General features: G+C 62.8%; 1 protein-coding gene across 3 annotated transcripts in view; it reads right to left on the reverse strand.

The window, feature by feature from the left end:
- Positions 1-1696: 1696 nt before the first annotated feature.
- Positions 1697-16154, reverse strand: part of KCNQ1 (potassium voltage-gated channel subfamily Q member 1) — a 356534-nt gene continuing 342076 nt past the window's right edge. For 2 of the 3 annotated variants that reach the window (XM_087422475.1, XM_004441115.3), the window contains one exon: positions 1697-3001. In XM_087422475.1, the coding sequence (XP_087278601.1) occupies positions 2771-3001 (231 nt within the window). In that variant the 3' untranslated portion in view covers positions 1697-2770. The remainder of the gene's footprint in view (positions 3002-16154) is intronic. The other variant, XM_087422474.1, reaches the window with a different exon arrangement.

Here is a 16154-nt window from a genome sequence, read left to right on the forward strand (position 1 = left end):
GCCACGTGGAAACCTGGATCTTCTGTCCTGACGCTGGCCCCTGCTGCTTCTGGTGGCCTCGGGACAGCCCCATCCTCAGAAATCTCAAATGCCCCGGCCCTGAGGGCCTGGGAATTTGGGGTGAGCTCCAGAAGGAGGACAGGAGGGGAAGCAGTCCTAGAGGGTAGAGAAACAGTCAAGAAGTAGGTACAGCGGACCCACCCCCCACCTGGGCGAACGTGTCTATACCTGTGGACTGGAGGGCAGGGGCCGTATGGAGAGTGTGGGTGGAGTGAGGGTGCCCATGTGGCAGGGTGAAGGACGAGTGGCCCCCACCTGGCATATGCCTCCAGCCTGCTTGGAGCCAGACAGGCCCAAGGGAGCACTGTGTTACTGATGGGGAAATTGAGGCCTAGAGGGAGGCAGACGTGTCTGTGTGGGGGCCCTGGAACCCCGGCCCTTCCCTGCACCCCACTCCAGTCAGGATCCAGTCTGTGTGCCTCGATGTCCCTAGGGATCCTGGAGGGTGGGCCTGGATGGGGCCCACTACCGTGGTGGGGTTCGTGGGTCCTTGGACAAGGGCCAGCTGGGCCTGGGAGGGGCAGAGGGAGAGGCCTGAGTGTGTCCCCTAAGGTGGATGCCCAGGGGGATGGACTGTAGCCCCAGCTCCCACAGCCCCAACCAGGCCATGCCCTGGACAGAGGGCCGGGCCCCGGAGTGGTACCGGCCTGCCCCAGAGGCTCAGGGGCTGCTGGGAGACAACAGTGACATCTTGACTACACCAGGTGGCCAGGGCCACCCTAGGGGGAAGTCACAGGGCCACCAGAGCCCTGATCAGGAAGGATGCTGAGCTGGGCTGGAGCCTTTGCCTAGCTCCCACAGCCTTTCTGAGCTCTTCAAACCCTGGACCTCTCCTCTGTGGAAAGAATCATGAGTTCTGTTTAGCGGCCACCTGGGCACCCGTCTCCAAGGGGCCTGCAGGGGTCCTGTCCCTGAGTGAGGTCCACGAGGGTTCCAGGCAGGGCCTGTGGGGAAGGGAGCTGGGCCTGGGAGGAGGCGGGGGCTCAGCTGCCCATGGGCAGCAGTGGGAGGTAGGCAGAGGAGGGCAGGGCGCTGTCCTGTCCACAAGGAGCCCTGTGGCCTGGGAAATGAGAGTGGGGCCTGGAGTGCAGCTGGCATGTGGGATGTGGGCACTGAGGACAGGGTCCCTGAGCCCTGTCTCCGTTGCTTATCCGGGGTGACGACCCCACCTGCTCACCCCGCCCCCTTGAGGGGTCACAAGGCCTGGAGGGGGCTGCTTCTCATGAGGGGCTATTAGGGAGAGCTTGTTGCAGGAGGGGACTTTGAGCCAGGCTGTAGACCAAGGGAGCGATTTCATCAGATGGAGAGGAGCTGGGAAGAACATTCAGCAAGAGCAAAGGCTGGGGGGCGGGGGGGCGTGTTTCTGGTCTGTCCCAAGGTCCGGGTACATTCTTTCCTTCTGCTCAGTTCACGTGGACAGAGCCTGACCTCGGTACTGGCTGCGGGGACAGGAATGGCCTGGGCTCAGCTGCCCGGCTCCCTGGGGGACCCTGCTTCCAGAACCCCAGGCCAGTGGGCAGGGGGCTCCTGGGCCTCCTCTCGCCTGGGCAGGTGGGGGTGGTGACTCCACGGGGGAACAGGGTCGTCCCAAAGGTGGGTGGCTCCCTAGGAATCAAGGTGAGAGGAAGTCATCAACCCCGTGACTCTCCATGTTTATTAGGAAAAGCCGGCACAATTAAGAGTCAAAATCACACGGTGAAACTCATTAAAACAGATTCCAAATCACAACAAATTATTCTGATTTCTGTGAGACGTAACGCCCAGCAGCCCCATCCTGTGTAGAGACTGTGACACCCTTAGGCTCCCTCACGGTTTGGCAGCCGGCCCAGGGAGGGGACAGTTCTGTGCATCTGTCTGTCCAGCCGCTCAGACCGGGCAGGGAGCTGAAGGCGGGGGCCGCGCACAGAGTGGGGTTGGGGGGACCCTCCTCTTCTCTCCAGAATGGGTAGGAGAAGCTGCCAGTCCAATGTGGGGGACCTGCCCGCCCCCATTCCACTGGTGGACATTCCACCTCCAGTGAGGCAGTCGGGGGACAGCGGTGGGCCTGCCCCTCCTGCTGGAAGCTGTGGCCTCGGGATCAGCTCCCCTCATAGCGCCCCGTCAATCGAGGCGTCATCTCTGGGGACTGAGGGAGCAGGCCTGGGCCCCCCGAGTGGGGCTTGTGGGCCTGGGTCACGGGCGTCCTTATTCGGCATGGGCTGGGCCTGCCCTGCCCTGCGTGCCTTCTCCCCGGGTCCACCTGCGTCCTGGATGTGAGGCTGGGGGTGGGGCACCCACAGACCCTGTCCAGGCTGTCCCTCTGTCTCCCCTTAGGAAGCCCCCTGGGGCCTACCAGGGTGGGCTTTCGCGCAACTGTGCTGCTTCCTGGTCATACATGGGACGGACCAAGTGCCTGGGATGTCCAGCCCGATGGGGGCCAGCCTGACCCCCTGCTACTGTGTCCCAACCACGCAAGCGATGTGGGGGGCCACAGTGTCAGAGCTGAGAGGGGGCCCCTACCCAGCCAAGTTCTAGTACCCGCTGGCCGGGAAGAGGTGGCCTTGGTGAACCCCAAGCCCAGGCCCGAGGGGCGGCATGGCCCACCAGGTGGCCGGGGCCTGGGAGAGAGGGGCTGCTCTCTCGGGCCTTTGAGAAGGTGGCTGCGGCCCGGTGGGTGCCCCTGCCGAGTGGGAGGTGGGGTGGGCCTCCCCTCTCAGGCCCCGGGCCCCCATCAGGACCCATCGTCAGGGCCCCTGCGGGGCACGGTCAGCTGTTCGTAGGTGGGCAGGGCGTTGCTGGGCAGGAAGAGCTCGGGGTTGATGGAGCCACTGCTGCAGGGCTGGACCACTCGGGCCCCGTCCCCGCTGGGGGGGCGGCCGCCTGGGGGGCTGCCGTGGTGCAGGGAGAGCAGCTGCTGCAGCATGTCCGTGATGAGCACCAGCCTCTGGTCCAGCTGCGTCACCTGCGGGGACAAGAACAGAGCTGAGTTGGGTGACGCGGGCAGCCCAGGTGTGCGGCGGCCTCAGGGCCTGGGCGTGGCGAGGAGTGTGGGGGGAGGTGTGTGGCCCGCATGTCCACGTGTCCAAGTGTCCCTGCAAATGCGAGCTGTGCACGGGCCTCGGTCGTGCCTGCGAGTGAGGAATGTGCATGCGGGTATCCGAGTGTGCACTTGTGTAGACACGTGGTTGGAAGGAGTCCGCGCTCTGCAGCCCTCACCTGAGACCTGGAGGCCAGAGCAGGTTATTCCTCCTGGGAAGGGCTCATGAGTCCCAGGGCGGGGCCTCCCCCCTGTCCCCCGCACACCAACGGGGCTCGTGCTCCTGTCACCCCACGGGTACCCCTTCCCTAGCTCAGCACAGGCACCACCATCTTCCCAGCAAGCCAGCAAACGAGGACTCTGTCTGCAGCCACCCCCAGGGGTCCGGCCAGGGCCCCAAGGCGCTTGCTCCACCACACGACCCCGCCACGCGGTTACCGAAAGCCTGTCTGGCGCTGAGCACTGGGTTTGCCCATGGTGAACAAGATGGGGCCACTGGGTGAAGCTGGTGGGCAGGTGGAGGCAGGACGGCCCAGGGACAGCAGAGGTTCACAGAGGCCTCTGGGTGGCCAGGAGGGGCAGGGGCTGAAGGCAGTCCAGGGTGGGGGGAGGCCTGCGGAGCCCTCAGAGCCAGGCAGGGGGGAAGCAGAGCTAGGCCAGGGCACGGGAGGGAGCCCAGGTGGGCTGAGGGTCTAGCGCTGTCTGAGGGGCCCCCTCTCCTGGGAGGTTGGCCAGGAGGAAGTGCCGAGCCAGAGAGCGGTGGGCCTGCAGTCCAGCATGAGCCAGGGTCTGCGGGGACCCAGCTCAGACTGCGGCTTGTAGAGTGCTTGGTCAGAGAATAAAGCAGACCCTCCCCCACTGGGTACCTGGAACACCAGAGAGACTGGAAACGGTGGTGGAGGGAGTGGAGGGGGCCAATCATCGCTTGACGGGCTGAGCCACAAGAATGCAGAGCGGCTTCAGGGGAGAGCGTGGCTTGGGGGGAAGAGTCACAAGGATGGCTCTCCCACGTGTCAACTGCTGGGGCTGAGGACAGCAGCAGGCAGAGCTGGCTGCCACTGTCCACCCACCTGGACACACACACGTGGGCGTGGTGTCTGTGCCCCTAGGCCCCACCTCCCTGGACCCACCCAGGCCCCACTCCCCGAGGACCAGGCGGAGCTAGGGTGCTGGCCAGGCAGGATGGCCCCGAGGAAGATGCTGTTGGGTGAAGTGGCCACAAACCCTGTGTGGGCTAGAGGCGGGGTAGCCAGGTCCCCGGGGCGGGCCCAGGCCTGCTTCAGAAGTGGGTGTGGCAGTCACCAACCCTCTCTCCCAGGGACACTGAGCCACAGGGGTGGGGAGATGAGAGGAGGGTCTCTCTTGAGGAGCCAGGGGAGCCTCTTCACCAGAGACCCTGTGGCAGGTGGGGCAGGATGAGGCCGTGCCCTTCCCGGAGGCGGAGACCCAGCTTTGCAGCACGGAGGCTGGGCGCAGTCTGAGACCCACCTGTCTCAGGTCCCATCACCCAGGCCAGAGGGGCCTTATCTTCAATTTTCCCAGACAGATGCAATGCGGGAGCCCAGGTTATAAGGGGAAGGGGTGAAGGACTTCTCTGGTTCGGGCAGGGTGGGGCCTGGGCCACTCACTCAGCTCCCCATGCCACGGTACCTGCCGGCATGTACCACCCCAGTTCTCTACAGAGCTGTTTGGAGACCACTGAATAAACCCTAAGTCCACCCCACACATGCAGACCCTAAGGCCCCAGGAGGAGAAGGGCCTTGCTCGGGGTCACCTGCTGGTACCCCTGCAGCCCCCACGTGCGGGTTCCATGCTGAGAAGACACGGCATCAGGAAGGGAGGGGGACCCATCAGGGGCTGAAGCAGGGGTCGGGGCTGAGCTCAGAGGCTGGGTGAACGCTCTCAGTGAGCAAGGTGGGAGGGGATGTGGGGAGGGGGACTTGCTCCCCATCACACCCAAACCCATCCGTTGCCCTGGCCCCTGGGGGTCCCGCTGCAGCAGGCCTGACCCCCTCAGTCCCACTGCCCACTCGCACCCCAGGAAGCCTGTGGGGAGTCACCTGGGCTCCCTGGGCCCCCATACTGTAGCCTTGAGCAAGGCTGGTCCAGGCGTGGCTTCACGTTGCTTAACTGTGCAGGCCCCGGCTTGGGCATCCATTGGTTTGGCATCAATTAAAGCATCAAATACGTTACAGAAGAAAATCTGTGGTTTCATAAATTTTCACTTTACGGCACTTGAACATCTGTGGAAGGCCTTAGATGTGCAAGTGGGTATGGAAGCCTTTATAGGGTGTTCTTGGGACAAAAGGAAACGGAAGGGTGGTTGGAGCAGGAAGCGGTGGGGGCTGCTGGGCGTGGCTGGAGAAGGGGCTCAGTCCTGGGCCACCTCCAGTGACAGTGGGCCAGACCTGTGTAGCCCTCCCAGCCCCCGACCCCCTGAGCTAGGCCCCCCTCCTGGAGCTGGGTGGCTGGCCTTGGTGCCACACACCGCCCGAGGGCTGCCTGCTGCTCCTCTGCTGGCTCTGGGCTCCGTGCCCAGCCCCCAGGGCCCTGTGGTGGCCTCTGCCCAGCACACGTGGGCCTCTGTCCCCCTCACTGGCTGATGGCATTGCCCCATTGGTGGTGTGGGCTGAGCCGTGGTCAGGTTGACCTGGGAGGCCGAGTCTGCTCCCCAGCGCTGAGGCCTGTCCCCTGCACTCTCCTCTCCGGAAAGCGAGGGAACCTGCTCCTCCCTCAGTGGGTTGTCTTGAGGATGGAGCAAGACAGTACGGGCTGGGTGAGCACGACATGCACGGGACCCTCCTCTCCTCTGGGGCGGGGCACTGGGGTGGTCCCAGGGCTTGGGGGGCTCCTTCACTCAGGCCTATGAGCGGCCCTGCTGGTCCCTCTGCTGGGAGGGCCCTGGGCCGGGACGGCCCCTCCTCAGCCTCAGGGCTCAGCTCCATCGCGTCTCAGAGAGACGGTCCCTGAGCCGCCACACGCCATGTCCTCCCTCCTTGGCCCTGGACACGGAGTGCCTTTATCTGGTGCACACATTTGACCGCTATGCCCGAGGAGCCCCTCGATGGGCCAAGGGAGCAGCCTTGGCCACACCCCATCCGCGGGGTGGGGGTCCTTCCAGGCAGGTGCCCAGGGGAGGCACCGCCACCCTCAGGGGAAGGCAGTGCCTGCTCCGGCTGGGCGCGTTCCCCAGGAGCCGTGGGGGCAGATCAGTTTGGGGATCTGGAATCCCGTCATTATTTGCAATTTGATAGTGACTGAAAGTACAAGCCAACAAAAGCTGCCTTGTGCCCTGCCTCGATTCACCAAATTCATAACCCTCGGACGGCTTCTGCGGCCCTCGGAAGAGAAAAAAGCAATTAGAATAACAGCTAGTTAGAGCCAGGGCGGCAGGGGAGCGAGGCGACGGGGTTCCTGTTTGATGTGGTTCTGAATTTGTTTTCAAAAGAAAATCTTGAAAAAGAGTCTTTCAAGGGAAATTTTTGCAGAACCTGCTCGGCCTGGATCCCAGCTCTGGACCCGCTGACGGCCCTGGCCGCGGGCGCGCCTCGGCTGTCTCGCCACCCTGGCTGGAGTCGGCTGGAGAGGGGACACAAGGCCTGGGACCCCAGGGGAGGGAGCCCCCGGCCCTGGGGCGCAGCTTGTGGTGTCCTCCGGGGTCCCTGGGGATCAGGATCTAAAGGCGGGTGGGGCCTCCTCTCAGTACAGCCCTGGGCCCTCTGTAGGGTCACAGGGCGAAGGTCACCTGGGCCCTCCTCTTGTTTGCAGACTGTCCTGGACCAATAGTCATTGGGCCATACTCAAAATATTCAATACCAGGCACTAAGCTGGGCTGCAGGGAGTTAGGGGGTCCAGGTGCGGGGCAGGACATGCAGGAGCCCCAGCTAGCTCCACCCTGGCACACGCCGGGGACACACACACCGGGGACATGCACGGGACACGGCTGTGATTACTCGGCATGTCCCAGCCCTGGCTCTGCACTCCGTCCTCCATTGTGCCGCATGCTGGGCTGCGTGGCTGCCAAGCAGGTTTTGGGTGGTGGTCCTGGGCCCCTGGGGACTACTGGGTTCTCCATCTCAGAATGCCAGGTTCTTGTACCACCCCTGTGGGCCTGCCCCTGACCCCAGCTCTCACTCTGCAAGCTGCTGCCTGGTCAGGGAGGGGAGTGGAGGGTGGCAGTGACCTATGACCTTTGCCCCCTGTGCCCTCCAGCACATGCAAGTGATACTGAACAGCCACTTCTAGGGCAATGGATGTCATTGAGAGAAACCACCAAGGGGAGAGGCGCTGGCTGCTTCTAGGTATTTGCCAGCCCAGAACCCTTCTCCACTGACCGTGGCAGAGGAGGGCCACCCTGATGTGACAGCTGTGGTCTGCCATCCTCTGGACCCAGAGGACCTCAGGGTCAGGCCAGGGACACACCCAGGACCTGCATGCTCGACCCTGCTGGGCCTTGGGCCTGAACTCAGACCACAAAACCACGGTTTTCCTGCACCTCCCTTGAGGCCTTTCTCTCTCTCTGTGACCACCCTGTTCCTTCCGCAATTTCCCTCATCTCAGAAAAAGGCTCCACATCCCAGCATCACACTCCACATTCTATACGTCAGCAGACCTGGGAGACCCCTGCCCGCCCCTCCATGGCCCCAGCCTGGGCCAGAAGCCCATCCTCTTTCTGGGACTGGTGCAGTAGGCTGGCAGCTGGCCTTCCCCCACCACATGCTTCCACACGGTGTTTTTTCCAAAACACAAACCAGGTCATGTCACTGCCCTGCCGACACCCTCCCCAGCTCCCATCTCACTTGTAGGAGAAGCCTGAGTCTCTCTGGTGGCCCCCAGACCTGTCCCCTTTGCTCTCTGGCCTCTGCTCCTTCTTCCCTCCTAGTTCGCTCCGCTCCAGTTCTCTCTGCTGGTCCTCAAACATGGCAGCGTGCGCTGGCCTCAGGACCTTTGTCCTGCTGCCTCCACCAGTCACCCTCCACCATTAGGTCTCACCAACGTCACCGATCTGAGGCTACCTCCCTCCCTCTGCTGCTACCCCCCAGTCTCCCTGAGCAGCCCATATTTTCTCTAAGGCAGCTGGTGTGTGATTGTGTCTGCTCGCTCCTTCACTGTTTCTCCCACTAGAATTAGGCTCCACGAGCCGGTCCCTCCGCCTGTCCTGGCCAGCACTGAAGGGGCCCAGTTTTTGGAACTCACGCGGTGGGCACTGCATCGCCCAGCGCCTGGACTCCAGAGCCCCCGGGGATCCTCCAGCGGAGGGGGGAGGGTGGTGCAGGGTCCTGTCTGCCAGGGGCGAGTTGTCCTGGGAGGTCCCTGCCCAGCGGGCAGCCTGGGCCCGGGCTCTGGGCTCTGCCCCTAGTGCCCAGCCTCCTCGATGCCTCGGGGCTTGGGAACGGCCCTCCCCCACGGCGAGGAGGCGGGAATCGCACCCATAAATCACCCTCTCGTTAGGGCCGTGGGCTGGCCGGTCTTTCCAAGCTGGGCATGAGTGGAAATAGATCACAGAGCTTCATAAGGGCGTAATTTATGGCAGGAGACGGTGTAATTGTGTTTATGACTTTCTTTTAGTGCTTCAGCTCTTGGAGAAAAATCAACCGTGTTTCTAGCTGCTGAAGTTTTATGGCCAGTCCCCAGGGCAGCCGCTCTGCGAAGCCCTCTGTCCCGTGGCAAGCTGGCGCGCACCTGGGGACGGGCACGCACGAGGCGTGTGTGTGGGAGGGCAGGGCCCCAGCAGGAGGACATGTCGTGGATGTGCGAGTGGCACACAGTGGGGCTGGGTCTGCGGGGAGGGCTTGGGCACACGGGCAGGCTGCCGGGGTTCACATCCTGCCTCTGCCGCTTCCTGGCTGGGTGACCTTGGGCAAGTCACGTGGCCTCCCGGAACCTCAGTTCCCCGTCTGTGAAATGGGGACGATGGTAGACCCTCCCTCAGTAGAATGTGCAAGGAGCGAATGAATTAATGCACGAAACACCAGAAACAGTGCTTGACACTCAGCAAATGCTGATTAAGTCTCCTGGCGACCGTTATTGTCAGTAATTACTGTGAGTATGTGTACAATTGTGCATGTGTGCACTGTGGCCTGCGGCTGAACGAGGATTCCTATGCAGGGCCGGTTGGCATATGCGTGTGTACATGTGTGTGCACACGTGTACCTGGGCTATATAAGGGCACGGAGACTGTGTGTGGAATGCAGAAGCTGCCCCTGCCTTGGCTGTGATTTGCACAATTCCCCTCACTTTCTACCAAATTGTTGCCCGAGCTGCCAAAGACTGTGGGGGTCATCTGCCTGGACCTCTAGGCCCCTGGGCCTTTGCATGTGCCAAGGAGGTGAGCACCCCTCTGCCAGTTGGCCATGCTGCTGGGACGGGGCAATTCAGAGGTGAGTGGAGGGAGCCCCACCAAGCACGGGGGTCTGTCGGGTACCAGTTGTCCTCTCCTGAGAGGCAGACAGACGCCACCATCTCCAGGACCCGCGGTCACCAACACACCAGCTGTTCCGCCTGTCTCCCGGGGCCCTCTGCCTGCAGAGTCCAAGCTGGGGTGAGCCCTGGCCTGGAGACACAGTGACGTGAAGCCGCTTATGCCCTGGCCCCAGGACTGGCGTCACGGTGGGGTTGATGAGCGATGTTTTGCCAAGCTGGGCATTTCAGAGGCTGCAGAACAAGGCCCCTGTCCTAGCCACTGTGCCTCAAGTCTCCTGCTGCTCCTGCTGGGTGGCCAGAGGGGGTCACGCTATGGAAGGTGATCTAAGCCACTGCCAAGGTCAGCCACGTCTCAGCTCAGTCCTTGGTACAGCACGGCCAAGCGGCTGAGGGCCTGGTCACTGCCACCCCCAAGACCCTTCTGGGGGCCTGCCAGTGCCTGGCTGGGGTTTGCTGACCGCCCCTCAGGAGCACAGGGTGTTTCCTCTGAGAGGGCACCATGATGGGGAACAGACCCTTCTACCGGCCCCACAGACACACGCTCACCCAGGGGCAGCCCCATGGATGCCTGGGGCCCACCAGGACCCTTAGCAGCGCCTTGTTCCAGCTGACGGCTGAGGGGGGTCTCGGGATCATTATCACACCAATGCCCACCTCTCCTGAGCTCAGTGGGCCAGCACAACATCGCCTGCCCCCCACACCTGGCCCTAGACCCCGGACTCTAGGCCCCAGCTCTGGGTTCTCCCTGGGGTCCCAGTACACTGTCTCCGCTGGCCTGCAGGTCTCCCAGCATCTCAGCGCAGCAGGTCCCAAACACAGCTCAGACCCGCCCCCGGCCTGCCCCCAGCCCCATCCTCCCGTCTCAGAAAGCTGCGCCGACACCCACGCAGTGCACCGACCATCGGAGTCCCCTGGTGCTCACGCCATCCCCCCGGCTGGCGGGTCCTGCGGCTCTCTAGAGCAAACACCCTGAATCCGGCCCCCTCTCCCGCCTCCTCCGACACCCCCGGCCCAGGCCTCATCCCTTGCCTGCGCTGTCGCAACTGCCTCTAATCGATGCGCTCGTCTCCCTCCCCTCTGCCCTGGGCAGCAGCCGGGCTGGGCTCAATCTGCTGACCTGAGCTATCTCCCACCGAGGAGCTCCCAGCGCACCTGGAGCGAATCTCACCTCCTCCCACAGCCCCGAGGCTGTGCGTCCCCCTCCCTCAGTCCTCCCTGACCCCGGCTTTCAGGCCCTGAGCACGTCTCCCTTGATCCCACCCCGGGGCCTCTGTACTTGCCGTTCCCTCCGCCCAGAAAACAGTTGTCCACCACGTTGTGTAACCTCAGCACAAACGCTGAGAGCGGCCTCCTGACCTCATGGCCCCCAGTTCTGTCTGCAGCCCTCACCGCTCCCTGAAATGTCCTGGTGTGTTGATTTACTTTCTGTGGTCCCTTCCGCCAACTGAAGGCCCCTGAGGCTGGGCCTTAGACCATGCTATCATTGCTGCATCACAGAGGGTCTCCCAGAACCCAGCACATAGTAGGTGTGCAGTAAATACACGTGGGATAAGTGGAGTTGATGTTCCACAAATATTTCCTGGATGAATAAATGAGGCCCCCTGACTTTCTCTGAGGCCCCAGTGCTGGGGTGGGAGAGGCAGAGGTCCTCCAAGCCCAGTGCTCACTCCCTCCCTGGAGCAGGTGCTGGGCAGAGAAGCAGGGGCCGGCACTGCTGGCCAGGCCTTTTCCTTGTCATTGATTTGTAAGGGCTCTTTGTATATTAAGGAAATTTGTCTTTTGACAAGTACATGACAAATGTTTTCCCCTCATGTGCTATTTGTCTTGTGACTTGGTTTATGGTAATGATGGATTATTATTTTTTATCTTGCCATACAGAAGTTTTATTTTTATTTTTGTGCATTTTCATGTAGTCAGAGTTATCCATCTTTCCCTTCATGGCTTCTAGATTCTGTGCGTGCTTTGGGGTGGCCTTCTCCATTACAACGTTGAAACATTTTTTTCTAGTTCTTTTTGGATTTGTATTTTGCCCTTAAACCTTTGACTCGCGTGGGACTGATTCTGAGCCACAGATCCGTTTTCAGTGATGACCCTGTTGATACCCCACACTGGACTGAGTGACCTATCTTTCCCCACAGACCTGCAACGTCCTTTTCATACACCAGTTCCTGCTATGTCCTGATCTGCTTTGCAGTCTGCACTAAACCGCAGGGTCCAGCAGGGTGGGTGGTGAGGGGAGTGCAGACCAGCTCCCCTGGATAACCTCAGCAGCCGCCGTCCGCGGCCTCGCAGTCTGCAAGATCCCAACCCTCCGCTCGGAATTGGAGAAGACCCCCCTTTCAGCGCTGGGCAAAGATGAAATCCTCACCACGGGCGGCCATGGGACACCGTGTGACCAACCCCCGTCACCCCTCCCTCAGGAGCTCCGGCCATGGGGCCTCCTCTCTGCCCCTGGCCCGCTGGACATCTTTGCTGGCTCTCATGTGTCTCTCGACCTCACCTCGTCCATGTTTCCGCTCAAGTCTCACTTCCCCAGGGGCCTCCCGGGCTGCGCACTGACTACACGACCTGCCACCAGACCCCTGCCCTCCTTGACCTCCCCTTCCCTCCAGGACTCACGCTGATGTCACTGGCTTCTTTATTATTTTCTGTCTCTTGGTGCCAGCCCCCTGCCCCCACTAGGATGCAGCCCCACGGGGGTCTGTGTGTGCTCACCCATGTGCTCTGTCCACACTCGTAGACATGTAGCCACCTCCTCCCTCCCCTGCACCCGTCGGAGCCGACATTTGAGCCCAGAGTCGTTCACGTTCACAGCCTCACTGTGCCCGCCGAGGCTGCCCTGTGGGGGCTTCCACATGGACCTCCGGGAGGACAAGGCTCACGGGATGAGGCTGCGGAGGGTCAGGGGCAGAGCCAGGGGGCCCCGGGCGGCACAGGAGCCCTTCACGCACCCTCCGCTGGAAGGGGGCCTGGGCGGTGGGGCCAGGAGGCTGCCCACCTGGCGGGCGGGCGAGGGCGACCCTGGCCGAGGATGAGTGGGGCTCGGGTCTCCCCGATGGGCTGGCTGGCTCCTAGCCGGGGCGTCAGGGGGTCCTGCCCAGAGGCCAAGGTGGGGTGCTCCCCCCACCACCCGCGGCGGGCAGCCCCAGGCCGGGCAGGCGAGCTGGAATGTAGGGCAGGCTGGCAAAAGGCGCTGGGAGCCACGAGGCCGTGTTTGTGTTGGCAGCGGGCGGAGACCCCACCTGCATCTGACTCTCCCGCCTCCCCACCCGCTCGCGGCCCCTCTGCGGAGCCCCAAGTCCCGGAAGCCGGGGGGGCGCCGGGCAGAATGGTCTGTACCTGGAGCCAGGAGCAATTGGCCGCTGCAGCCAAACCCCAGCCCAGGTGGGCAGGTGGGCAGGGGTCGCCCAGCGGCTCTGTCAGCATCGTCCATCTGCCACTGGTTGCTTCTGGCCAGGCCCAGGCCTGCCCGCCCCCACACCCCCCAGGGCCCTTGGCCAGGGCATGGGCAGTTCAGGATCCCCAAGCCCACCAGCCCCCAGCACTGCCCCCGAGGCTCGGCTGGCCCTCCTTGCAGCTCTCCACGGCCCACAGACCCCCCCTCTGTCCTCACACCCTGTCCTTGGCCTGCGTGAACCCCCCACAGGACGCCCTACTGCCATTAGGATAAAGACACAGCCCCGCCTTGGCCAGAGTGCCCCTCACGGTCTGGCCCTGTGCCCCAGCTCGGCCACTGTCCCTTCATGCCCCACACTGGATTTTTCCAGCTCCTCGGATGTGCCACAGCCTCCTTGCCTCAGGGCCTTTGCATCAGCTGGCCCCACTTCCTGGAACAATACACCCCTCTCCTGAGCCAGTGAACCCTTCTCATCCTCCAGGCCCCAAGGTGAGGGTCTCTTCCCCAGAAGGCCTCCCTCCTTCTCCTCCCTCCTGGTTTGCCTCCATCACCTCCCTGCTCTCATCCTTCCAGGCACTTCAGTCTGCCCAGGTACCACTTGTATTGTTTGCTTCTTAAACATCTGCCTCCCTGAAAGCAGGGACACTGCCAGGCCATCCATGACCCCTCACTGGCTGGGTGACCCTGCGCTGCCATCACCTCCTAGCAGGGAGGGGACAGTGAGCCTGTCTTGCAGTGTATGGCAGCTGTGGGGGTCCTGTCTGAGAACGGGTCCGTGTGTAGGTGGTTGGGGTCTCCTGGGGGCAGGGCCCAGCTCCCCCAGCCTGTGGGGGCTCAGGGGAAGAAGGAGCCAGTGTGTCCTCCGGTTCCCCAACACCCCACAGCTGCCCCTGACCACGTCCCTGTCCCCCAACGTTGGCCGCACCCACAGCCTGCTATGTTTTCTCTCCATGCCTCTCTCAGGACACCCTTGGTTGTCCCAGCTCAGCCCAGGACCATGTCCTCTCTCTGGACACTCGCAACAGCTTCCCAGGCTGCTCCCTGACTGCATGCGCCCCGGGAGCCTCTTCCCTGGATGGCTGGAGCCTGTGGACCCCAACCCATCTGCCTGCGCCCTGCTGTCTCCAGGAAACCACCCGCAGTGCCCCCTCCCTGGTCAACACGCCAGGCCAGCTGGAGTTCTTGTTTTTAAATTAGCCTGTTTACAAGGTTTTGCACGATAAAAGTACTCTTTGAAAACATTCTCCCTAAAAAGTAAAAACATTTCAAGGAAACACCCCCTCTGACCCAGCCTGTCTCTCCCTGGGTCCTCTCCTCTCCCAGGTAACCATCCTCGCGACCTGGTGTTTATCCTTGCAGCTATTTCAAAACACGGGCTGGCGCATGCGGTCCAGTCTCCCTCCGCGGCGGGTTTTAGCATAAATGGTAACATGAGATGCTGTGGCACTCTACCTGCTTGTTTGCACTCAACACAGGTTCCGAGGCTGCCCATGTTGAAACACGTCCACGGAGTTTGCTCCCCGGGGCGGCCGCACAGCGAGCCTTTCCATGGGGCTGGGAAACGTCACGTGGCCAGTGTCCGTCGGGGGACGGGGAGGCTGAGGACTCCGCAGGCAACACCCCTGTGCACCTCCTGGGGACCCAGGGAGGGGACCGCTGCTCCAGGAAGAGGTCTTCTGGGTGCCGGTGGCCAAGGCTGTGCCTGCAGTGGCCCTTCCACATGGCTCTCCAGAGCCCCGTGCCCCCTCCTCCACTCCACTCCCCACCGACCCGGAGGAGAGGAGCCCCAGGCCAAAGGAGCCCCTGCCCCGGCCTGTCCTCCTGTCCTGCGGGGCTGTCCGGCTGCCGTGGAAGGCCATGCCCCCCTCCCCCCGCCGAGTGCAGGCAGGTGGCTCAGCCTTCTCCCCTCTCCCCAGATCACCAGCACGCCCCCCTGCCGGACCGTTCCACCTGTAGACACGCTCACGCTGACTCTCCTGTCCCCAACAAGACAGACAGAACCAGCTCTTGGATTCGCCACCTGTGGCCACTGCCGCCCGCCTCTCCTTGGAGGGGTCGTCCACTGTTCTCTTGGCCCAGGCCAGCAGCACCCTTGTCCAGCGACTGCAGAGACCCCGGATGGCCTCCCCGGGCTGGGGTCTGCGGCCTGGCAGCAGACACTGCCCAGCTGCCTCACTGCTATCTCCGTTAACCACCACCTGTCCTCTCCCTGCCGGTGACAGGGCGCCTCGGGCTCAGCTCTTGGTCCCTCTCTGCTACGCTCCCCTTGGTGACCTCGTCCAGCTTGTAGCCTCATGTTCGGCCACATTCCGATGATCCCGCATGTACATCTCAGACCCAGACCCCAGAATTCCGTCAACCCACCCACTGGCAGCCTCTCCAGGTGTCTGAGGCATCTGGAACCCAGCGCCACCCTCGGGCGCTGGTCTGCTCCCCTCACCGTTTCCCCGCTCAGTTAAGCGGTCAGGCCAGAACCCCTGGGCTCACCCCGACTCCTTTTTTCTCCCACTTCTCATCTGATCCAGCTTCAAAGGCACCAACACGGTCAAGGTGGAGACCTTCAGAGCCCAGCAAATCCATGTGGACTCTGAGGCTCCTCCTGCCCCCGCGGCCGCCGCCCCGGGCCAAGCCACCAGCATCTCCGACGCTGCAGCAGCCTCCCACTGCTCTGCCACGGCCACTCTTAGGCCCCAGGAGAGGGACGTTAAAACAGGGGTTCCCCATGCCCTCAGAGCCCAGGCGAGATCCTGAGGCCCATCACCATCTGGCCATGTTCTCCCCATGGCCCCCCCCTCACTCCGTTCTAGCCCCACAGGCCTTGGGTCCAGGCCTAGATCTGTGGCGGGGCTTTTGCATCTGCTGCCTCCGGGAGGTGGGCTCCTCCTCTGGAGCTGTGGGCCGCCTCTGCCCTCCTTGAAGCGTTTGCTCAGATGCCCTCTCAGGCCCGCCCGGCATGCCCACGACTCCTGGCTCCTCGAGGGCGGGGCTGCAGCTCTGTTACGTCTCAGCCACTAGCCCGCTGCCTGGCTCAGTCTGTGCTCAGTGAGGATGTGCAGAGTGAGTGGGAGACCGCTACCAGAGGCTGGAGTGTCCAGGTCAGTCTCAGGTCAGGCGACCAGCGGAGAGGCTGAGGGGCTTGGCCTGTGTGTGTGTGCACAGGTGTGTGTGCACACACAGAGGCTTCCATCAGAGCTGTGCTGGGCCCTACGCTGGGAGCGGGTGAGAGCTGGGAGCTGGCCCACGAAGCAGAATCCAGGG

This window comes from Ceratotherium simum, chromosome 34 (assembly GCF_057802395.1).
Source record: "Ceratotherium simum simum isolate JZ-2026a chromosome 34, ASM5780239v1, whole genome shotgun sequence".
Classification (NCBI taxonomy): domain Eukaryota; kingdom Metazoa; phylum Chordata; class Mammalia; order Perissodactyla; family Rhinocerotidae; genus Ceratotherium; species Ceratotherium simum.